General features: G+C 35.3%; 5 protein-coding genes across 6 annotated transcripts; 2 read left to right on the forward strand and 3 right to left on the reverse strand.

Annotated features, from left to right (window-relative positions):
- Nucleotides 1-1628: 1628 nt before the first annotated feature.
- Nucleotides 1629-7328, reverse strand: LOC130960154 (ribose-phosphate pyrophosphokinase 1). Of its 2 annotated transcripts, XM_057885458.1 has the most exons (9): nucleotides 7138-7328; nucleotides 6852-7046; nucleotides 5731-5979; nucleotides 4931-5074; nucleotides 4245-4412; nucleotides 3692-3761; nucleotides 3326-3407; nucleotides 2608-2767; nucleotides 1629-2024 (listed from the first exon to the last, which is right to left on the reverse strand). In XM_057885458.1, exons 1-9 carry the CDS (start codon nucleotides 7252-7254, stop codon nucleotides 1986-1988), a joined length of 1224 nt encoding a protein of 407 aa, XP_057741441.1. In that variant the 5' UTR covers nucleotides 7255-7328; the 3' UTR covers nucleotides 1629-1985. The 2 variants fall into 2 exon arrangements, with proteins under 2 accessions (XP_057741441.1, XP_057741442.1); XM_057885459.1 differs by lacking the exon at nucleotides 1629-2024 and having other exon boundaries at nucleotides 2197-2767.
- A 3379-nt stretch (nucleotides 7329-10707) lies between these two features.
- LOC130961173 (uncharacterized) lies at nucleotides 10708-11148 on the forward strand. Its single transcript, XM_057886907.1, has one exon. It carries the CDS (start codon nucleotides 10708-10710, stop codon nucleotides 11146-11148), a length of 441 nt encoding a protein of 146 aa, XP_057742890.1.
- A 2994-nt stretch (nucleotides 11149-14142) lies between these two features.
- LOC130961174 (uncharacterized) lies at nucleotides 14143-15463 on the forward strand. Its single transcript, XM_057886908.1, has 4 exons — nucleotides 14143-14502; nucleotides 14584-14725; nucleotides 14829-15044; nucleotides 15150-15463. Exons 1-4 carry the CDS (start codon nucleotides 14143-14145, stop codon nucleotides 15461-15463), a joined length of 1032 nt encoding a protein of 343 aa, XP_057742891.1.
- A 1501-nt stretch (nucleotides 15464-16964) lies between these two features.
- Nucleotides 16965-20201, reverse strand: LOC130962609 (uncharacterized). Its single transcript, XM_057888798.1, has 5 exons — nucleotides 19947-20201; nucleotides 19743-19859; nucleotides 18062-18096; nucleotides 17485-17585; nucleotides 16965-17400 (listed from the first exon to the last, which is right to left on the reverse strand). The coding sequence occupies exons 1-5, from the start codon at nucleotides 20120-20122 to the stop codon at nucleotides 17314-17316; spliced, it is 516 nt and encodes a 171-aa protein (XP_057744781.1). The 5' UTR covers nucleotides 20123-20201; the 3' UTR covers nucleotides 16965-17313.
- A 1122-nt stretch (nucleotides 20202-21323) lies between these two features.
- LOC130960732 (uncharacterized) lies at nucleotides 21324-24098 on the reverse strand. Its single transcript, XM_057886185.1, is given in 4 exon segments — nucleotides 21324-21541; nucleotides 22766-22880; nucleotides 23833-23955; nucleotides 23958-24098. Coding segments are annotated over 4 exon segments (420 nt in total). The 5' UTR covers nucleotides 24066-24098; the 3' UTR covers nucleotides 21324-21467.
- Nucleotides 24099-24419: the final 321 nt, after the last annotated feature.

The following is a 24419-nucleotide window of genomic DNA, read 5'->3' on the forward strand; positions in this document are numbered from 1 at the left end:
ATTAAAATCCAATAAATAAAATTAAATTTTAAAATTTATATAATTATCATCACATGCATAACATAAATTAAAGTAAAAATTTAAATATGATACAATATTATTAATCATTTACTAATTATTTTACATATATTATACATATTATATATTAAAATTATATATATTATATATATAGCGGGGCGGATAGGGGCGGATATTACCTAAACTCGACCCCGCCCCACCCCTCCCAAGAACCCGCCCCGCACTTCGGGTAGTATTGCCATCCCTAAAGAGTACGAATAAATTTAGGTAGAATAAATACTCAAATTGGCTTTTAAGAAATTCCAAAGCAGACAGTGTTGTTTTAAAGGGGACTAATTTGGGGCTATTTTTTTTTTTTGTTATGAAAGTAAAAGTAGTGATATACCTTAACATTGTAATTTTTTGTGTTTTTTAAAATTACGCAAATCGGAGGGTCCGATTTTTGTACCTCAAATTTTTTATTTTTTTAACACAAATCGGACGGTTCGATTTGTGTACCTCTAGAAATCGTTATTTTTTTAACACAAATCGGACGGTTCGATTTGTGTACCTCTAGAAATCGGACCGATTTCTGTACTTCTAATAAATCTGGGAGTCCAATTTCTATTTCTCTAATTAACCGGCTCCACATTTGGGAATAACACCCTAACAATCCACATTTTAGAAAAACACCATTACTACTCCAATATTAAAAATAAAAAGTTCCTAATTTGGTTCCTAGTGTTTCAAATCTTATTTCAGTTTTAAAAAGCTTTAAACAGATTTAATATTGTTCAACAATTAAATTTGACACGAATAATTAACATATTTAAGAGTTAATATAACGCTTGATTTCAGTATGTAAGTAAAATCAACCACCTATTATCATTAATGTAAAAAAATTTTCATTAATTATTTGAATCAAATTTAACAGCAGGATAACATTGAATCCGTTTGAAACTTTATAGGACTGAAATAGGAAATTTAAAACGTTAGGAATCAAATAGGACATTTTCTAAAACTTAATTGTCTTATAATAAAATTTATTAAAGACTTATTTATCTAACACATTAAAAATTTGATTGAAAACAGGAAAACTTAATTTATTTGATAAGAGTAATTCTTAAAGACATCTAAAAAATAAAAATTTTGATTTTTTGAAAATGAGACACTTATGCTTTTGAAAAATACAAATATATCTCTAATAAATTTTATCAAACCCACCCTAATCACATTCAAATATCTTCAAAAAATATTCAACTAGTATATTTGTATATATTTATAAGTATTTGACATATTTTTCTACTAGAATATTCAACTACCAAAATAATTAAATTTTTTAAACTGAATAATAAAGTTTCTCAAAAAAGAATAATCAACCTTTTTAAAAAGCAAAATAGTCAATCTTTTCATACATATAAAAAATTAACTACCAATCAAGTATTACTATATTTTTATACTTTTATTTGTGCTTTGATTACAAATATGAATAACTATAAATATAAATATGAAATCCATATATTCATATGAATAGTTAATTGCTCCTTATATCTCGGGTCTTCTTGGCATGGATGCATATTTCCTATTGCTATTTAATTATTTATAACAAATGCAAAAACGGGAGGAGAACAACATAACTACGCTTAATATGTTTTCTTAAGCTTGTCAGATATAAAATAATGTTTCCTATCAATACAAAGGACAGCTTAAATGATACAATTAAATAAAATCTGTTAAACTGGCAAACTTCCCCATTTTGACTAGATGAGTGCGTACTCAAGTAAAGGGAAAAAAATACACATTATCATTTCCATTTTGGAGTTCAAAACTGCCAGCAATTTATTTTATAGGCACATAAAACTCCATAATTGGCTCTCTATAAGGGATGTTAAACAAAAAAGGTTTTATTACAAATTCACTTTACAACTCTTCCATTCGTTACTGCAGACACATAAGAAGGAATGACCATGTACCATTGATACAATTTGTCAATCAATTCCCAGACTGGAATAAGGTTCAATTCCACCCTGACAAAGAAAGAAAGAAAAAAAGGAAAGAAAGGAAAAAGTTGCAACATAAATTTACTTTTGCACTACTGTATCTCACATAGACAAACAGAAAATTAAATAAAAAGCTTAGTAAATAAATAAATAAATTATTACTATTATTATTAGTGCATATTACACTAATGTTCCCTGAGATTGATGAAATTTATCTTGACCCCCATTATTTGTCTAAATGACATTAATCGCCCTTAAAAATGAGATTAGTATTATATGTCCTACAAGGGTAAGGAGTTGGTAACCACTTAAATCTTAAGGGAGGTCAATCTATGGTTTTATAAGGGGAGATGAATGAAATTTTCCCAAAAAGTTGTTGCTTACTGAAGGATACATAGAATTTAAACAAAGGAAAGCAGCATATATTTATTCAATGAGGAAATTCTGTTATACACAATTACACACTAATCTATTAACAAATAAGTCATCTGAAGAATACAACTGTACAAATCGAATGCAAGCATGCAAGTATTTAAATTGTGAGGGATGAAATGTACAGTGAGATATCATATATGCAACCAAAATTGTTTTACAGAAATATGCTACTCACTGAGCAGTCATCATGAACACGCCATACAGTCTCGCCCAGAAGGTTCGCCACTGATAGGACAGTTAGCTGTGGAAAATAATTCTGTTCCGCCACTGGAATTGTATTCGTTATGATGACTTCTTGAAACAAGCCGCTTGACAACCTTTCTATAGCAGGAGGACTGCAAAGGCAAAAATGTTGCACGTGTGAAAATGTTAGAAATAGAAAAAAACTCTCATTCACTTATACAAATAGAAGAAACACAAAAGCAACAAAACAAAAGAGAAACTACACAACCCGGAAAGATCTGCATACTAGTGCCATTTAAAGCACATTTTCTACCGTTATCAAAGGGAAAATAAAGTCACTGCGATCCCTAGCGAAACCACTCTCAAACACTCCTAACAGAGATTAAGGCTAGTATTCATAACTGCAGAAATACCAACTTTGCAACAACCTTTATTTTCACAATAGATGACAAATGTCTAAACAGATGCACATAAAGTTTGTCGTAAAAAATCATTTGAAATGCATAAACAGCACACAATGGCAAAAGGAAACAAAAACAGGTACGGGTCAAAAGAACTTGAGCCAGCTTATTTATTTTCCCTTGTTATATATGCCCAAAAGATGAACAGAGGACTCAATTAAAACTTCAAGGACCAATGATAATATTTGGCTGCAGTTGTACATTCACAAAAACTGTGACATGATTAATAGAACACAAAGATCGCTATACCTGAAAACAGCATGTGTACTGCATGCATAGACTTCTCTTGCCCCTTCTTGATGCAATAGTGCTGCACCTTTGGCAATGGTTCCTATAGAAATTCCAAATTTAGTCGGGGAAAAAAAGGAGAGATAGATGATCAGAATTAGATAATCCTCCCATATTTCATCCAAGAGAAATTATTGAGCCAAACAATCAAGAATCTTAGAAGTTATATACAATCTCATGTCAAGCTCTTGAAAATAATTATAATAAAGGAATGGAGTGGTATATAATTTAAGCGGTTAGGTATAGAACTAGACGAGTAATTATTTTCATCTTTAATATGCATTATAAAATTATTGTGGTTGCCAAACAAGTTTGACAAAAACTCACCAGCTGTATCAATCATGTCATCTACCATCACGGCTACCTTTCCTTTTACATCACCTATCAAATTCATCACCTGCAAATGAATTTTACCAATCAGAATGCCTTAAAGGCACTTCAGTTTAGCACTATATAAAAATAAGCTTTAGCACGAACTTCCAAAGTAAAAAAAGTAGTCATCACTCAGATTAGGCAGTGTTTCAAAACCCAAACCAGATTTAGCATACTAGCCATGGACTGGTCTTGTTAGAGGTTTGGGTTTTACTGCATAACCATTTGGTAATAAAGGCTCTTGCACTTATTACCCGAACCATTTGTCATAAACCATCTCTCTCAGTTTTTATGTTATTGGGTAGAGGCATATGAATGACTATATATCCAAATATAAAAAAATAAAGAAACAAAAAAAAATTAAGAGAAAGTTCTAAATTATCTATATATCTATTCCATTTCTTTCTATCAATAATCATAATATCATATCTTGAGTAACTAAGCTGGAGCTTAACTGTTTTGATTGAGACATCTACATTCTAGAATCAAGAAGAGTACGGGATCACACCTCAGCAACATTATGCCCATGTCGCCTTTTATCAACAATAGCTAAAGGAGCATCAGATAATTTTTTGGCAAAAGCACGTGCTCTAGCAACACCACCAACATCAGGCGAGACAACTACCAAATCATCTGAACAAATAGTCTTGCTGGCAAGGTAATCAAGTATAACTGGCTGAATATGTCACAAAACAACATATGATTAATCAATGAACGAAAATATATAAAAACCACTAGGCAACACATATAAATAAATAAATAAATAAATAAAACACAAACTAAAAATATCATTAGCATTAGCATATCTCAAATATACATACTGAATGACAGGTAGAGACTACATCATATATCTTTTTATAGAATAGTCTCATTTCAATAAGCGTACTAGATATAATTCAATAACATCATTTTACCAATCCTAACTATTAATAAACTCATCTCCTGAACCACATAATCATAGACCTCAATGATTGTAATATAAAAATAGTGAAATAGGCATGTCGCTAGAAGGTTTCGATTTCATTAGATTTGAAATATAACTTTACAAGAAAGTAGCAAATTATTTACCGGCCACAACTTATTAGATATATATAGCACTTTCACGGGCACATTAATATTAAAAGAATAAAAAAAATTCATCCTTCCATGCTAGTCTATGATAATGACATGACCCAAATAATATACTCTAATTACCTGTCCATACACATGATCAACTGGAATATCAAAATAGCCCATGGCCTGCCCAGAATGGAGATCGCAAGCGAGAACACGGTTTGCACCTGCTTCAGTAATTAAATTTGCTACAAGCTTGGCTGCAATGGATTCACGCCCTTGTGTCTGGAAGAGTAGTTTAAGATCATGTAACTAAACTGGACTTGGATAAAGAATATTTTAGCTACTTTCACCAACTTGAACTGTGACATAACATTTCTATAGCAATGTATGAGAAGTGCTAGGTAATAAATTTAGAAATTTAAGAATTTATGACTTCAGCAGCTGCTCTTTGGCAGTTGCAAGTAGATATTTCTGTCCGTAATTTTAGCATATTTTCCCTCATTTTCAGGTGGATATTGTTGTCAGTACATATGTTGTGTATTTTCATATCCACAGATTCATACTCCAAAAGCAAAATGTATACACTTTGAACTATATCCTATCAAGTCAAAGAAACTAACCAAGGGAGAGGTGTAAATAAGATAACAAGCTCCAACAAATATTGCAGCAGCCCACATTCATGAGAAAATAGCTTCAGACATGATTATGTACTATGCAAGATTTTCTAATACTATATATCCTAGTTATTGAAACATTTTGGTGCCAAAATGTATTGGGCACTACTGGTCATATATCCTTCCAACATATACTGAACCCAATTTGCACGAAACACCAACAAAGTAGGGGAACAACAAAGAGTACACACTTTCATCACAGTTGAAAAAATAATGCATATATCTTATGTATTTACAGAATTAAAATAAAAGCTGAAAGCTGACCTTTCTATCAGCTCTAGCATATCCAAAATATGGAATGACTGCAGTAATATTTTTGGCTGAAGCTCTCCTGCAGGCATCAATCATTATGAGTAGCTCCATAAGATTCTCATTGGCGGGTGGACATGTGGGCTGTACAAGAAACACATCACACCCTCTGACACTCTCTTGCAGCTGAACATATATCTCACCATCAGCAAAACGCTTAATCTTAATTTTCCCCAGCTGCAGCCCCAAGTAGCACGCAATTTCCTAGACAAATAAATAACATCACATCAGACTTCATGTTAATAAATAGTTCTACAGTAGAATAAGCAAAGAAAAAAAAACAACAATAAAGCCTTGTCCCACTAGGTGGGGTCGGCTACATGAATCAAACGACGCCATTGAGCTCTATCATGTATCATGTCTATAGAGAGACACGTTTACATGTAGATCTCGTTTGACCGCCTCATGGATGGTCTTCTTAGGTCTTCCTTTGCCTTTCAAAATTAATGTGATACATATTGGCTATAGAAGATGAGGCTGTATATTATTTCAATAGAAATAAATAAAGAGATAAAGGATCAATGTAACTTCACATACACCAATTCACATATATAGGACTCAATTCGCATACCCTAAACCTTAATCCAATCTTGCATAAACAACCTGAACCACTCTCCACTCTTTGTCTCGTATCAGCTCCCGGCTTTCAACTCTCGATATTTTCAGTGTTTACTCAATAATAAGATAGGACATGTTCTTGATTTGTTATACATATACTAACCTCCCTAGAGAGATGTCAACATCATGTATATAAACAAGGTCAATGTCACATTTTACAAAATACAAGTCTGGCAACCATGAAGTTCAGGAGAGACTAGACTAGAATGTAGTATGATTTTACAAATGGAATACTTTGCATAATATTAGTCATAAGAATAATTTACTCTAGTAATCCTCTATATCTATATCTATACAAGTACAAAGGGGATTTTCCCATGGTTAACTTTTCTATTCCAAAATTGGCACTCTTTTCAACCTAATATAATTCCAAAAAATAAGCAGCTAAATCTACAAAAAGAACCCAAATTTCTTTGCAAATTAATGCACGGAAGTGTTCTGCAAATTGAAAGGGTTACCTGAGCAAGAGCAGGATTTGCAGTACCGGAGAATATTCTGAGACGGGTATCATTCTTGTTGACCAAATCCTGCACGCGCGTGTTGGGCGCTACAAGAAAACTCGGAATGGCGGTTCCGCTGCCGCCAATAAGCATCTCAGTTTGATTGGTTGCTCTGCCATTATCGAACTTCAACGGCTCTATGAGCTTGCACCTCTGCAACCACCAAACTAATCAATCAACAACAACTTTCATTTTTCTTTGCACAAAATCAAGAATGAATTAGGTCAGTGAGTTGTTGACTTACGATGGCGTTTTGGCGAGAGAATCGAGGGAGAGGATTGATTGGAGCGGAACGACGACGTGGCGAGGGTAGAGTGAAGGCGGAGGAAGAAGCAGAGTGGGAGTGGAGTAGAGTAGACATCGCGACACGAAGCCTGTGTTTCAGTGACCGGTGAATTCGGATTAGTTCAAGGAAAATCCAATGGACATTTTCGGAATTTTATTAAAAATTTGGATAAGATATAAATTGATATAATAAACAAATACTTAAACCCCAAAATGGTCCTGAGATTGTCGTTATGTACTAAAATCGTCCTGAAATTGAGAAAAGTGCACTATATTAATTCCGAATCCATTTTCCCTTAATGACATAATGACATGGCTGGATGACGTGGACGGTAAATGACACGTATCATTCCATGATTTGGTCACGTATAATGATATGATGATGTGGTGATCAGTGACACATGGCATGTTGACATAGATGGTTGTGTCACATGTCATAATGTTATTTGGCTACGTGTTCGTTTGTACTACGTGTCGCAACAGTATTCGTCAACGTGTCATTTATTATGTCATCATTGTAGATGCACCAAATTAATCCTTCACTTTGTATTAAGTGGCTCATTTTAGTCCTTGATATTGAATGTCGTGCACCAAACTAGTCATTTCACCAATTTTTTCTCATTTTTGTAAAATCTTCTTGTCTCGGATCTTTTTTGTCGTTGTTACTTGTTAGGACTGTCTACCACTTTCTTCTTTCCATTTTGTTATTTTTCTACTTTAGCAGTCTTTTTCACATTTTTTTTTTCGGTCAGACTAACTCTTTAAGCACAGATTGCTCCTCCCTTAACTTAACCAGCCCGTATAACACGTGCATAATTAGTGAAATTCATTTATTATAGATAGAAAATAAAATCTTGAAAAGTGAACAATGTAAGTACCGATAACTTTTTTTTTCTCTTACTAATTACTCAAAATTTTTGTCTTTTGTCTAATAAGAAAACTAAGGTGGTTGAGGTTCTCTCTCAAAATAAAATAATCCATATTTTTGTTTATCAAAGCATAAAATCTAAATCCAATGAATCACATTTAGATTATAATCAAACATATGCATAGTAATAATCAAACACAACTATATATTATTAGCTGAAATCAAACATACCTAAAGCACATATATACAGCCATTCAAATTCGAGACTACTCCTTGTTTGAAGTTGAAAACGCCATTAATAAGGTCATCAACAATACACTTAATCCAATTGTACTTCTTTGGATTGTCGACATCAATTACAAATGGAAAAATATATTGGGGTGAGAAGATGAAACTTCGAAGGATTATAGGCATGTGCAAAGATCAAAATCAAATCATGGTTTAAATTCTCTATAGAAAAATCCAAGAGGGGTCCAAACTCCATTGACCCCTTTGTGTTGCATATCATACAAGTAGTATGAAGAAAGTGTGGTCAACAAGTTTGATGCGCATCTCATGTCAACATAATACTATATTGATGAAAATAAATTTTAACAACATAGTAAACAAGATAATCAAAATATAGATGCCAAATAAATAACACAACGAAATACAAAATACTTTTCTCCACTCCATCCTCTTTGATGTGTTTTTGTACACAATTTTCCTTTCTTTTCTATAGTGTCCCTATTTTTTGGTTCTCTTTGTACTCATTTTGGTGCAATCTTCTTTCGCATTTTTTAAAACTAGCAAATTAAATAACCAAAATTCAATAAAAAGGTTAAAACTCATACAATAATCAAATATCAAGTATGCTATAATCAAACATGATGTAATATCATGTTTTAAAACCCGGACAGAATCAAACAGACTCCAAATCATATCACAAAAATTTAGTTATAATCAAACATGCAAAAGGTAACATCAACTTTGCTATAATCAAACAGGTTGTAATATCATGTTTTAAATACTGAGCATAATCAAATTCATTCAATATAATAATCAAACAGACTCTAACTCATATCACAAAAAATTCAATTACAATCAATTAAAAATAAAATTAAATTGAGATTCCAACTCATATCACAAACAGACTCCAACTCATTTTTTCCCTCTTATGAAAATTAAAAAAAAAAGAGAATGCTGCAACATTCTCAGAAACTGATCTTTAGTTCTACTTCAACATCCGTTTCTCAGAAAGTAAACTTCATTTGCATTGAAAATTTCAGAGAACTAGAACATACAAAGCTATAAGCTAAGTTGAAATTTCTCGAGTAGAATACAAAAACCAAAAACAAATCAAGATAATACAGAAAGTAAACTCTACATGCTTTAAACATTTAGAGAACTAGAACACACAAAGCTATCAGCTAAGTTGAAATGTGTTGAGTAGAATTCGAAAAAAATCAAGATAACGCAACAAGAATTAATCATCGGTTCCTACTCATTATCATTTAATCAAGCTAAAGAAGCTCAAAACGAAGAATCAAATGCACATAATTACCGAATTATTTTGAGGTTTAGTTTTCTAAAGTAAATCCACTTACCTCATAGAAGAGTAAGAATAAGCTACGATCGAAGTCTGAAAACAAGTGAAGAAGCGCTCCGTAACATTATCGAAGAAGGATTCACCGAGGTTGAACAAGTCTTGTGGTTAAATATTCAACGAATCAAAAATCGGTAACTCAGTAAAGAAGAGGAGGAGGAGATTCGTGCGCAAGAGGAAGAAGGAGGATGGGTTTTTCGTGCGAGAGAGGGAGAAGGAGGAGGGGTTTTGGGCGCGTAATTGAAATTGAGAAGAGGAGCGTGCAGCGCGTGTTGACTTAAGTAAAAGTGGGCTTTGATTTTTAATTTTTAAATTTTGTATTCATATACATATTTGTATACAGTGATTGAAAATAATGGCTAAAAGTAATGTGCATGCATGTAGCACAATTGTTTTTTAAATTAATCTCCAAAAAGAATTTTTAGTTAAATTCGTCTCTCAATGATTTTAAGTTACTCATGTTAGTCATTTCATCACTTTCATTGCTAGTATTGTTAAAATTTGCTAATGTGACACGTGAAGTGATACTACAACAGACACTTGGTAATTCTAATTGATGACTAATATGATTAATTTATAAAATTAGATCAAATCAATCTAAAAATTGAGGATTCTAATACCTCAAGATCTCCCTCAATTAGGTTTAGATTTGATCCAATTTCATAAACTTATCATGTTAACAGCCCTTCAATTAGGTTTTGATTTTATCTAATTTCATAAATTTATCATGTTAACAGCAATTAAAACTCCTAAATATATGCTGTGGTATAATTTAATATGCCACATTAACAAATTTTTACATCGTCAATAAAAAAAGTGACAAAAAAAACCAACCAACATGATTAACTTAAAATCTTTAAAATATAAATTTGATTAAAAAAAATTAAAGACCAATTTAAGAAATGAACAATCTTTCATGAACGAATTTGACTAAAAACTCATACAATTATATGATTGATTTAATAAATAATTTTGTGTACTCTGTTTTTTATCAACTTTATCTACTAAATTGATAAAAAAAATTATAATTTTATGTCATTAGTTTAAGAAAATTAATGAATAACTGAACTGAGAGAATGAGAGATCGAGAGCAAGAGAGGTGGGAAAACACAGGGGGGAGTGCAAAATCACATAAACATGATAAAGATCCCAGGGTTTGGAACAAAGAAGAGTATCAACGGTTGGAGCTTGAGTCTTTCTCCGTCTTCGTCGACAATTTGCCAGCAGATATATCAAAAAGAGAGCTTTTTAATATGTTCAAATGGATTGGCAGAATCATCGACATATATCTGTCGCGGAAGAACAATAATGGCCATGTCTATCTGTTTGCATTTGTGCGATACACTACAAAAGGAGGAGCTCTGAAAGCCGCTGCAGAGATGAATAGTATAGTACTGAGAGGCAGAAAACTGTTTGTTGGAGAAGCGAAGTATAGAAGGAGAGCGGTGGTTCAGAGTACAAGGGGCAAAGAAGTGAAGGGCAGTGCCAGAGAAAGTGATAGAGGAAACAACCCATGACCAAAAAGTGTGAAAGTAGCAGAAGAGAAAGAGGAGAGGCAGCCATCGAATGCCCCCAACAAGGATCCCAATAGCAATGGACGGACAAAGAGCATTGAAGTACCGATAGTGAATGAGAATATGGCTTGGTTGCAAAGAAGTATCGTCGATGGCACGAAATTGCCGATCAATTTTCACGTTTTGCAGCAAAGGATCCACAATGAATGGCTAGGCGTAATGCACGTAAAGGAGTTGGGAGCATATAAAGCAATGATAACGTTTGAATCTGTGCTTCTTGCTGAGGAAGCCTATACTTTTAGAATGAACGATTTATTAAAGAGAGGAGTGAATCTAGAAGAGTGTGGCTAGATTATTATGGAGTCTCATTACATGCATGGTCAAAAGATACGTTTCGCAGAATTAGGGAGCAGTGGGGGGAGGTGGTGGAGTGTGATAAGCTAACGGAATCATGTAATTCGTTCAGCGTTGGTCGGGTACTGATTGATACATGTGTTTTTGATATGATTAATGAATGGATGCACGTTACAATCGGTGCAAGTGGGTTTGACGTTCTTGTACGAGAAGTAGGGGAGAGGTATATCGGGACGAATGCTTTCGGGAGAGCAAGCAAGGGACACGAGACGGGTATAAAGCTGATGGAGGAGAGATGCAGCATGAAGAACAGGGTGGCATATTGCACAACTGCGATGAGCGGGCGGAGGTTGCTTGGGACCAGGCAGTAATCTTCATGACGGTGGAGAATAGGATGGACGAACATGCAAAGGGTAGCTTTGTAAATTCACGTGAGATTTTGAATGAGTGGAATCACACGAATTCAAATTATTATTCTGGAAACGGTAGATACGCGAAATTAAAGGCAGGGGAGGATTCTCAGGGATCATTTGATATCAATGATGAGGTGGATTCTGAGGAAACAATATCTCAAGATTATTGTGTATGCAACGGTAACCAAACCAGGGCTGGAACAAGAAATGGAATTGGGCTAGGATCCAACAAGCCCATTAAGGGGGGGAAAGGAAATGAGGAGGAAAGGGAGAGTAGGGCCTGCACGGACCACCCAAACCGGGTAGCGTGCCGTAAGGTGTTGGGTTAAGTCCCGCAACGAGCGCAACCCTCGTGCTTAGTTGCTAACATGAAGTTTGGAACCCTGAGCAGACTGCCGGTGATAAGCTGGAGGAAGGTGAGGATGACGTCAAGTCATCATGCCCCTTATGCCCTGGGCGACACACGTGCTACAATGGCCGGGACAAAGGATCGCGATCTCGCGAGTAGGGCTTGCACGGACCACCCAAACCGAGTAGGAGCTGACCCGGTAACCACCTTGACCCGGAATGAGAAGAAGCGGACGGGTCACGCTGCTTTCCTCGCGCCAAGTCCTGCGACAAGCGAGGCTGAGCCTGGGAGGCCACTAAGGAGAGATGATGGCCAGGGACAGATCTCGTTGCCGGTGGGGAAATCTGCCGCCTTGTTAACCCGCCGAGATGGTGGGGTGTAGATCGTGGGTGCGGAGAGGCTTGAACCTGAACGAGTGAAGGTCGCAGGGGCTGCATCTCACATCAGACCAGAAAGAGATCGTGGCAAGCAGCTCGCGCCGACGGAGGTAGTGCGGAAGAAGGCAACGGGGATGCCTGCAGAAGGCCAGGTTGGAGACGGAGATGGATTGATAGACGCGGGAGAAGGAAGGCGGTGTAGAAACGGAAGGGGCATGACCACAGTACCGGTCCAAGAACAATGGGGATCCTGTAACTTAGAAGACATAACACGGGGTACTGGAGGTGCAGGCAATGGCAATGGAAGTGATAGTGTTACAAGCCGTGACGCAGCAGAGGAGGAGCAGAATATAGGTAGCGGTACAAGTTTGGGGCTGGAGGAGGGAGAAATTGTGATGGAGGAATTGGTTGCGGTAACTGGAAGTGCCCAGGAGAAACAGCGCGACACTGACCATCACAATTGTAAATAAATTGAACCAGGGCTGGGGGCTGACTTGGAGGGTGATACTGACCATCACAATGAAGAACAAAGACCAAGATGGGAAGCGAAAATGGCTGAGAACAAAGAGGCTTGGAAATTAGCTGTAGAGTCAGGTGCTCAGTACAGCGATGAGGAGGATATCATGGCTATCTTGCAGGAGGAGAATGAAGCTATTGCTCTGAAGCGACGGCAGGCGAAGTAGAAAGACAAAATACGAAGAAGCTGCCCAAAAACTTGTAAACAAGTGTGTACTAATTTTATGAAATGATTTTAAGTTCATGGAATGTTAGAGGGTTGGGAGGTTCAGGAAAAGTTGGTATGTTGAGGAATTTTAAAAGTAAGTTTAGGTTGGATATGTTGGGTTTAGTAGAAACAAAGAAGGAACTTGTGAATAATCTTGATGTAGCTCGTATATGGGGTAGAGACAGAGCATGTTGGGAGTTTGTAAGTTCAACTGGGGCTTTTGGAGGGTTATTGTTAATCTGGGATGAGGGGGTTTTTAAAATGACTAATTGCTACAAAGGAGATAGATGACTGTGTGTAGAAGGAGTTGTGGTAAAAGATAATTTCATTGTGCTATCTGTTTGGTGTATGGACCTCATGAAAGAGCTGAGAAGGCCTCTATTTGGGATGAATTGAGCTATATTGCAGGATTGGTCCAGGTGCCGTTTTGTTGTTTGGGGGATTTTAATGAAATCCTGCATATGGAAGAACGAAAAAGGTGCGACTAGATTGTCGACGTCGGCAGAAGATTTTAGAGCATGGATCAATGATATGGAATTGATTGACTTGGCACTAAATGATCGAAAGTATACATGGTTTAGAGGACAGTGGTGCAATCGTATTGACAGGTACTTAGTTTCTGTGGAGTGGACTGATGTATACTCGGATATGCGTCTAAGGGGAGGTCCAAGGGGTTTATTGGATCACTGCCCCTTGATTATGGAAGACAGCAGAAACTTTGATGGCCCATGACCATTTCGCAGCTTAGATTCCTGGTTCACACATGATGGATTTTTGAGAATGGTAAAGGAAGAGTGGAGGGGATTAGGTGAGGTGCATTTCTTAGAGAAGATGAAAGCGTTGACAACACCTTTGCGCAAATGGCATAAGCAACATTTTGGGGATATAACCGAGAAGATAAAGAGGTTTGAGGAAGAAATAAAGAAGGTAGATGACATGGTTAGCAGTGGACGATACGATGATACAATGGAGGCAAAGAGGAGGGCGTTAGTGAGGTGCTGTGAAAAGTGGTATGTGAGGCAAGATGTTCACTGGAAGCAAATGTTTAGATCTCGGCATGCGAGTGAGATGGATAGAAACACAAGGTACTTCCATAATATAGCTTCAGCGAGGAGAAGGAATAACAGGATTGAGACTTTGGTAATTCACGGGAGACTAGTGCGGACTCAAGCAAGAATTAAGACTGCGATTCGAGACTTTTATAAATGTCTGTACCATCAGGAGGATTCTCCAAATGTAAGCTTTAGGGATGGATTGGTTAATCGGTTGGGGAGGGAGGAAGCTGAAACTCTAGAGGTGTTACCATCAGTGGATGAAGTGAAAGAGACGGTCTGGGATTGTGAATCGTCTAAGGCTCTAGAGAGTAATGGGTACAACATGAACTTTATAAAAAAAGTATTGGAATGAAATTGGAACGGAGTTCACTGCAGCTGTGATGAGCTTCTTTGAGACTGCATCATTACCAGGGGATTCTAATGTCACATGGGTAGCATTGGCTCCGAAGTTCATTGGGGTTAAAGAGATAAAGGATCTCAGACCTATCAGCATGGTTGGTTGTGTCTATAAAGTCATCTCTAAATTGTTGACACGAAGAATGAAGAGTGTAATGCCAGGTTTAGTCGGAGAATCGCAGAGCGCCTTTGTGAAGAGGAGGAAGATACATAATGGAGCCTTAATTGCATGTGAAACGGTGTAATGGTTGAAACTGAGAAAGAAGCCATCGGCAATCATCAAACTAAACTTTCAAAAAGCCTACGACAGAGTTAAATGGTGTTTTATTGATACAGTGTTAGAGACGATAGGCTTTGGTAGAACATGGAGGTCATGGATTAAGGAATGTGTTAGAACGGCATCTATGTCTATCTTGGTTAATGGATCACCGTCGAAGCCAGTCAGAATGGAAAGGGGACTGTGTCAAGGCGATCCTTTGTCACCGTTCTTGTTTGTTTTGGTGGTAGATGTGCTTAACAGGATGATAGGGGAGGCAGTAAGAAATGGTCGTATATCTCCACTGCTAGTTGGTCGAGATAATATAGAGTTATCACACTTACAATTTGCTGATGACACTATACTATTTTGTCCGCCGGATGAGGTATCTTAGGATTCCCTTAGGAGCGAATCTGATGTTGGTAAAAATGTGGAAGCCGGTTATAGACAAGGTGGAAGAGAAGCTCAGCTTGTGGAAAGGAAGGGTCCTTAGTAAGGCTGGAAAGCTAGTACTCATCAAGTCGGTTATCAACAGTTTGCCGAACCTGAGTTTGTATAAGATGCCAAAAGCGGTTGCACGTACAATCATCTCATTGCAGAGAAGGTTCTTCTGGGGGAAGGATGATGGGCGACTTGGCATGGCGCTTGTGAAGTGGGAGATGATCCAGACACCAAAGAAGCTAGGAGGTTTGGGTGTAGGGGATGCGGTGGTCCGTAATGCTGCTTTACTGTTTAAATGGTGGTGGCGGTTCTCAAAAGAGGAATGCCCTCTATGGAAGAAGAGTGTGTGTTCCTGTAACAACTTGAATCCAAATCACCTCCTGTCATCGCAGCAATTGCCAAAAAGAGGTGGTCCATGGAGAGACATTTGTCACTTGCAAATAGGGGAGCAAAATGTAAGGCAAAAGATGATTGATGGCCTTGCTATCGAAGTAGGGGATGGTAGGGCCACCAGGTTTTGGGAGGATACGTGACTCCAAGTGGGAAAGCTGAAAGACTCCTTTTCGAGACTCTTCTTGATTTCAAACCAAAAAGGATCAGTAATTGAGGAGACGTTTACGCCAATGGAAAACAGAGACATTAGACCACGTGCTTCAAGTATTGCAATTTGTTAGATTGATAACAGAAGTGCAAGATAGAGTGGTTTGGAAATTTGACAAGGAAAGCGTTTATTCTACTAACTCATTTGTGCAGGTTTTGCAGGAAGAGTCTTTGGACGAGGAGCTACTGAGATATAGGTTCACTAAAGAAATTTGGAAAGGTCTAGTTCCGCTATGAGTGGAACTGTTCTCCTGGTTCGTGTTGGTAGGCAAAATTAATACTAAGGATCGGCTGAGTAGATTGGAAATCTTACAACAGAATGACACTATGTGCATGTTATGTAAGAAAGATGCTGAAAATATACAACATCTGTTTATTACCTGTGAGTACACTTGGCAGGTGTGGTGTGCTTGGGCCTCGACGTTTGAACAGGAGTGGATTATCCCCGGTACTGTAAAAGAGCAATTTGAGAGTTGGAAATCTGTGTCAATGAAGAAAGAGGTACGCAAGTATTGGCTAGTTGGCTTCTTCTCAGTGATATGGACTATATGGTTACGCAGAAATGATGTCATTTTTCACAAGAAGACAACAGAGATTAGAGACTGCGTAGAACAATCCTTCTCATATGCCACAGAATGGTGTTATAAATAATTCATATTGTTGATAGCAATGTCAGAGATGACACATGTGTGTTGAGCTCCTTATGTCAAACAAAAAATTATTTCGTTACCACTCACGAGATAAATAATAATAATAATAATAATAATAATAATAATAATAATAACAATAATAATTAAGCTAATGACACACTTTAAGGCACTTCGTAAATATTCAAAGTATAGGTTTTTATGAAATTCATGAAACTCAGGAATTTATTTCCATAAAAACAACTGTTAGTTTTGAATCCTTAGCTTTCAAGTGCAAAACCCTTTGAACAATGTAGTTTCCCTTTCAACCCAGACAAACTGATATGACATTCAAGATCAAATAGCAACTACCTGAAGATCAAAGTTGTTTATTTATGAGTGCAAGAGCCTATACATTTTAATTATTATTACAAAGGACTCGCTCTTAATTCACAAGTGCTATGTCAAAACTTTCTTCATGGGAAATTATTAAAAATTAAAGCATTTCTGAAGAACCACCTAGGCTACGATCTTTAAATGGTGATAATGTGGAAAATTCAAGCAACAAGTCTAAAGTTCATGAAGAAACTCCATATGGAAGAAGCGCCGCAGCCACAATACGACCTTCCTCATTCAGTATATTGTAGGTTGAAGCAGCATTCCTCTAGCAGATGACAAATAAATGAGGTATACAATCAAGTTTACAACCTATGTATCAAAGTAAACATTCAAATTTACTCATACGTACCGAGTCAACAGCTTCCAACTTCATGCCAGTAGAGCGAACAAACTGACGAAGTTCAGGATGCACTGGTTGAATGTATCTTCCACAGCCAATAATCAAAATCTCTGCATATATTGCGTCTAAGCATCAGTTTATGTAAATCTAAAGCAATTTGATAGGTGACCACAGCTCATGTATGGGATTGAAAAAAAGGCAGTATGTTGTAATTAAGTCAAAGTGGTTAGCTAAATGGCACAATAGAAGTGAAAAAAATACAAATAATAAATAGAAGAGTAGGACAGAGGTAGATAAACATAAATTTATGCTAAAATGGAGTGACAAATAATTTGATTAGTATGCATTTCGCCCTATATCCTTCTTGGGAACCTCTTTACTTTATACAGTTATGATAATGATAATGTAGTGAATCCATGGTTTACTTTAATTCACTTGGAAATTGGATGACATTTGAAAATGGGTGGTCCCTATAGATGCACTTGCACTTTCCAATTCGCATTGTGAACTTGAAGGTGATATGGTAAGAAAATGGAAAAGCAGGGTGACAAGCAATAAAATGGATAACAAAACGAAAATATCTAACCTGGAATAGGCCGAATAATTTGGAAGAGCGATAAGCTGCAACAAAAAACAAAATAACAAATAAGACATCGAGTATATTTCATTGATACAAGCTGATATAGAACTATAACATTGTAATTCATAGCTTCTTTTTTATTTTGCTGCCATTTATCAGAGGATATCATCAGTTTCACTAGTTTGATACTCATGAGTACTTCTTGGTTAAATAATTCAACTAGAATATGCTACCAAAGTAAAATTAGTCTTTATAAACAAAAAATTTACAAATAAATTGTTTGAATTGCTTTTAAATGAATCAAACTATTACTTTATCCTTTCAAATTGCATTTTCATAAGACATTTTTGCACAAAACATTGCAAAAAAGTTACATTTATTTTATGATTTAATTACTTTATTCTTTATGAATGTACATTTTTATGTAAAGTATCTTTATGTATCTATACCCTATGCAAAATTTTGCACTCCCTACCCATATTTGTACTTAGCATTGGTACCATGCCATATGTGGAAAAGAAAGAAATTTTATTAGACTGAAAAGCAAGTCATCAGCGCAGTTATATCCTCCAGAAAAGATCCAATAGGAGAAAACACAGATATGCGATGCAGACATATATGAAGCAATCCATGCATCATGCTACCATCATTTTACTGCAATGTTATCAGAAAACACAACAATTCCACAAGTTCTACACGCCTACTAATTTTTCCCTTGGTATTGGCATGGTTATTTACGAATCTGAAAGCTGCTTATTCATTAATCTATGTCTGTCACCATATTGGTTATTCTTAAGCTGATTGCTGATGTTGCTGGTTTCTTTCTCTACAGAACTATTGTACAAATTTCCACTCAATTTGGAGTGTTGTTCTTTTGTGAAGCTTGCATTATTTTCCTAAGAGTGGGTATCACAGCTGGCGAGTTCAAAGGCCTTTAGTAGCTAAGTTTCTAGTACACAAGCATTGTTCTCCCTAAGTAGGATAGTGCAAGTTGGCTCAGTTCTCAGATACATTGATTATGGGCTTAAATTACTTAACTTTTCTTTATCTTCTTAGGAGTGTGCATAGTAAGAGGGTTTTTTAATTTTAAAATATTTATTTATTTATTAAAAATATAAACTAAAATGGTGTCTTGAAGACTCGAGTAAGTTTTCATAGAGACAAACTATTACAAAATGAGGTAATCCACATTAGGTTGGATAAGTCAATTTGATCCTGACATTTTAAAATGATCAACTAAGTCCTCCATTACTCTTATTAGTCCTAGCCAAACTTTTGTCTCATATCTGTTAGTGTAATACTGAAGTGGACACCAATATAAGTTACATGAACCAATCTCAGTCACCACATTGACCTAACTGTCTACGTTATCCGGCCATCACAGTTCACATAAGCACTACACTAACAATTGCGAGAGAGAAGTATTTCCAGGTACTAGCAGGAGTCACATTTCTAAACTATAGAACTTACTTAGTCATTTTGAAAAGTTAACGACCATAGACTCATCCATTCAATCTCAAAAACCAAAATAGACACTACCTCATTACACAAGTTACCAGTTCATTCTATCATAAACCTTTGAGAATTACATAGGCTAAAAGGAAGAGGGCAATGCAAGAGAATGGTTATGAAAAGAAAACCAAAGCAGAAGCAAAGGGAACATGAACATATAGAATAGAAACAAAACCTATTAGCATTGATATCTGAGAACTTGTTTGCTTTCAAAGATAAGAGCAAATTTCCAACACAAAGCAAGCTCCCTTCATATTCAACACCATTCACAGTAAACCCTGTATCAGTATACCTACAAAATCGACCCCAAAAAAGGAACAATTATTCAAATTTGCAATTGTATAAATCCAATTTAATTGAACTGTAACTGAAACCCTACCCTTGGAATCGGAGGGTGTCATCGGGGACTTGGTCAATGAGGTTGATTTGATCGTAGAGAGAAAAAGCGCGTCGAAGAGAAGGCAAAGAATGGTTTTGAGGCTTCAATGGCTCCTTTCGGAGACTTCGAATGATGTTCGGGAGAGTCGTCACTGCTCTCTGCCTAACCCCCGCCATGTTTATTGGGATCGATTTTCTTTCTTTCTCACTTCTTCTCTCGGACTCGAGCTATACAAGGAAGGAACATTGGAATAAAATTGACACTCGTGCCCTTCATGATATACCAAATTACCAACTCAGCCCAATATTTTCAACATTTGCAAACTGCCCCATGAATAGTAATGAAAAGAGCATTCAAATAAATATGCGTAAATCTGAAATTTATTTTAATTATTTATTTAAAAAATTCGTGTTGCAAACTTAAAAAATTAAAATTTTTACTTTTTTAAGTCAACTCTACGAAATTAAGGGATTTTTGGTTTGAGAAATAATTTTTATTTTATTTCAGATATCGTTTATTTATACAATTTTATGAATAAATAAAAATAAAAATTATTTTCTACTTTTATTTTTATTATATATTTTTTATTCAAAATTTTAAAATAAAAATATTAAAAATAAAATTGAAATAACAATACGAATTAAAAACACAATTTTTATTTAACTTAAATAAAATAATTTATTATTTAACAATACACAAAAGTGAAAATACTTGCTAGAACATGCAAAAGTTTGCAGTTTGTACCTTGATGATGTGAAATTTAGAATTTAAAATATTATCTTGAATGTAAAATTCTTTTCCAAAATTTAAAATCTATTTGTAATTTGTTTGCTTTTGGAAATTTCATATCCTAGTTTCTTGCTACAAATTTTAGGAAAGAATAGGTTTTAGTTGTAAGTCACAACTTTTATAATTTAAATCTTTTAAATTAAGTCCCATACAATTATGTTTTCTTATACCATCTTTAAGAAATTGGATAATTTTTTTTATCCAATTTAATTCAATACCATTTCACGTTACTCAATTATTAAATATTTCAAGTTACTCAAAACTCAAAAAACACCACTCGGGTATTTCATAAAATGTATTTATAAAATTATTCATTTATTATCAACCTTTAAAGATAATGATATTTATAAATTTTGTTTTTATATAAATACTATCATGTATTTTGTCACATTAAGAAATATGTCAGCCTGATTCATTCCATTTAACATTTGATAATTTAGTTTTCACAAGTTCATTTCACTTAAAAAAGTGAAAGAACTACTCAGAGACCACAAACTTAAATTTGATTACAGCTGCTATCTTAGTTTTTGATTGGAGGCTGGAGCTCCTGTTGGCAGGCTATGAAAAAGAAAATGAAACTGATAAACAAGCTTAAATAACTATATGGATTTTACTTGATCGAACCAGCAAATACTTAGTCATAAAAATGTACATGATAATCTGGGCCATTATAAATGAACAACTTTGATTTGAAAATGGTACATTAACAAACATAACATTCATAAGGGTTCTTCAGCGAACATTGCGAGCTTTCTCTTCCCGTCCTATGCCCAATGATTTCTGGGCATTTGCAATACCTTCAGGATCTGCAAGTTTATTAAGTGACAACCATATTAACAAAAGGGATCAAAATCTCAGGTTTTATGGGTATTTCTTCTACCCAGCTAACAAATACTTAATGTGCAAGATAACCAAAGTATACTAATCCAGATAACAGAGCAGGATTGTCAACAGTAATTTTGATTTTGACAATAATAGTATAGACCTCAGTTCACCATGAACTCTATACATATCATGATATTATCCATTGCTGTCTATAATATTGGCATACTTGTAATCATTAGAGTTTCGAATAGATTGTATCATGTCATTTGTAGGTTTTATGGCAACCCCTATTCAGCTACTCCATAATATCAGTACTCTTTGATTTTTGGCTATTAAAACACTACTATTGTCAAATGCAAATATGACACAAAAATCTCACCTAATCAATTTCAATGATATAAAATTAAGATGCAACATAACATGTTTACAATAATCAAGAGTTATCCCATTAGATAAAGTCAACTACATGGATCAAACAATACATCAGTGCTATGTCATAAATCATATATGCGTTTGAACTATTTATACTTAATTACTTTTAATAATTTCCTCCAAAAATTTATAGGTCTTCCTTTGCTGCTAGCTACTTACCCTCTATGTAGTATAATACAAAATTCTATCATGTTCTCTATACCTATGGTTGGCGTTACCCCAACTCTCTCTCTAATGCAATCATTCCTAATTATGCCTATTTTCGAGTGAGAACCCATCCATCTAAGCATAGTTGAGAGTATACATATAAACTATAAAGTAAAGTTTAGAACTGAAGAAGAGATGAGATGACTTCAAGGCACTTAAGGCAGAAGGGAAAAAAATGGAAATACAAAATGACAAGGGTTCTCTCCTATGCCCTTCCTCTCTCCTATATATCACAGACATCCCATCTCATTCTAGTACAGAGTCACACACCTTACCTGCACAAATTGACACGGTACTATGCTTAGCAAGCCCCTTTCCCCTTCTAAAAGCGATCTTTACAACTAAAGCCTAAGGGCCTATCGTAAAGAAAAAGGTTCAAGTTAAGCTGTTAAGGGAAACTAGGATGCATAAAAGCTGAAGCTAGAAGAGCAAAAGGGAAGAAAAACTGATATGGAGCTATATTTAATAAGAAACCCTGAAAACAATTGGTAGAGTTTTGATTTTATGCATTATTTTTCCATTTAATCCTCAACTATGGATAAATGTACGCTAACTCTTTAACATACCAAAGAATTGTGTGAAGATGCGGGTGAAGAAGGTCAAGTTGCGAGAGACATCATATGCCATGGCAGGAGGAAGAGGTTTCACCAGCGTGTCAATGCTAAAAACCCGTTGCAGAAACTGCATGTACAAGAAAATAATATTTCAAACTTAGGGACGAGAAAATAATATGTACAAGCAAGAAGGAAACAATTAAATAAGTGATTTAATTCTATAATATCAGAAAAGAAAACATAAAAAGAGGCAGCATAACATCGAATATCATCTTTGTATACATACTACCGAGAATGATACCAAGTTAACAAAGCAGTGAAGATTACGAGGAATCTGAAGCTCTGAACTGATCACTTCACAACAATAAAATGACCAAGTTGCATGCATTAGATTCATACAAACTTTTCCCACATTAAAAATTGCCGAGCAGTATTCCTTTTTCTATGTATAGATTCTAGACAACAGGATTCATGTATCTCAGTCATAATACCTAACTTCATAAAATTGAACATATAGCTAACAGTTGACAAAGACAATCTGTTTCATAATAATGTTATCTTCAGTGGCTCCTGCACCCTCTTCGAGCTTCACTAAGCCCTCATTCTTAATTTTTATATCATATAAATGCTCCAAGAACATACAAAGAGAAACTTCCAAGGGAAAGACCATAGTATTACAAACCCTACTTGCTTTTACATTTTTAGTACTTCTTTCTTTCCATTTTCATGATATCTGAAACCTTAGTCATTTGCACACCAAAGAGAGAATTGAATATTATTTATCAGAATACCCTTATTTAATTAAGAAACATATAGTGAAACCGCTACTTCGTGTATTATGTTTAACATTGCTAAAAAGATAAAGTAACAAATATCATGAACTAGGGTTAGTAATCGACAATTAGAGAACTAGGCAAGGACATGAAACTCAACTCTCTTGGAGGCGCCACATGAACAATTGAACGAATAGGTTCTTAACAAAGATAAATGAAGTTGTAAATTAATAATATTGTCTACTTAATCATCATCATTATGATTTGTTCAAAATTTGACTAGTGAAATTGAAAGGAAAAGTAAACCTGAAAATTGCGCTGGAAACTGTAGCGAAGCTCAGGGTCAATCTCGATGGAATCGTCGCCGTCGTGGTGATGGTGGTGGTTGGACTTGGAGCGAGGAACGTGCATGGTGGAAGTGCCATTACCGGCTGGGTAGTGACTTTGAGCTTAGCATCTTGGAATTCTGATTCAGTGTTGTTGTCGTCGCCCCTCCATGGCGCTGACGTCATCAGCTGCTTCTTCCCCTTCTTCGCCATTTCACAATTCTGGATTATCTTTCTTCACCTGCGGCTTACAAATAAGATAAGATAAATGGGCCTTTTTTGTATTCTTTATTTTTGGTTTCCATTCTTTTCGGTCCATGGTTACTGCTTTCTGTATAATCAGGTAGAAAACAACCAAAATATATAAATAGGAAAATATATATTTTAATCATCTTTGAAATGTAAATTTTATTAATGCCTCGCTTCTTCATTTTAATCTTTACTTTTTGGTTTATGTATGTAGATGTGATGGTTTAAATTGTAATTTGTCTAAAAAATTAATAGCAAAAATTAATTAAGATATGACTTATATTAACAGATCACAAAAAAATGGTATCGTAAAAACGA

Source organism: Arachis stenosperma, chromosome 2, assembly GCF_014773155.1.
Source record: "Arachis stenosperma cultivar V10309 chromosome 2, arast.V10309.gnm1.PFL2, whole genome shotgun sequence".
Classification (NCBI taxonomy): domain Eukaryota; kingdom Viridiplantae; phylum Streptophyta; class Magnoliopsida; order Fabales; family Fabaceae; genus Arachis; species Arachis stenosperma.

Bases quoted from the DNA above. Each gene is read 5' to 3' on its own strand.
- LOC130960154 (XM_057885458.1), bottom strand. From the start codon at position 7,254: ATGTCTACTCTACTCCACTCCCACTCTGCTTCTTCCTCCGCCTTCACT. The intron at 5,075-5,730 runs GTCAGCTTTCAG...CTACTCTTCCAG, and splicing joins ATGCTAGAGCTGATAGAAAG to ACACAAGGGCGTGAATCCAT. The intron at 3,762-4,244 runs GTGTGATCCCGT...ATTCATTTGCAG, and splicing joins ATGGGCATAATGTTGCTGAG to GTGATGAATTTGATAGGTGA.
- LOC130961173 (XM_057886907.1), top strand. From the start codon at position 10,708: ATGAGAGATCGAGAGCAAGAGAGGTGGGAAAACACAGGGGGGAGTGCA.
- LOC130961174 (XM_057886908.1), top strand. From the start codon at position 14,143: ATGGTAAAGGAAGAGTGGAGGGGATTAGGTGAGGTGCATTTCTTAGAG. The intron at 14,503-14,583 runs GTAATTCACGGG...CTGTACCATCAG, and splicing joins ATAACAGGATTGAGACTTTG to GAGGATTCTCCAAATGTAAG. The intron at 15,045-15,149 runs GTGAAACGGTGT...TTATTGATACAG, and splicing joins TAATGGAGCCTTAATTGCAT to TGTTAGAGACGATAGGCTTT.
- LOC130962609 (XM_057888798.1), bottom strand. From the start codon at position 20,122: ATGGCGGGGGTTAGGCAGAGAGCAGTGACGACTCTCCCGAACATCATT. The intron at 19,860-19,946 runs GTAGGGTTTCAG...TCGATTTTGTAG, and splicing joins GACACCCTCCGATTCCAAGG to GTATACTGATACAGGGTTTA. The intron at 17,401-17,484 runs GTACGTATGAGT...GTCATCTGCTAG, and splicing joins AGTTGGAAGCTGTTGACTCG to AGGAATGCTGCTTCAACCTA.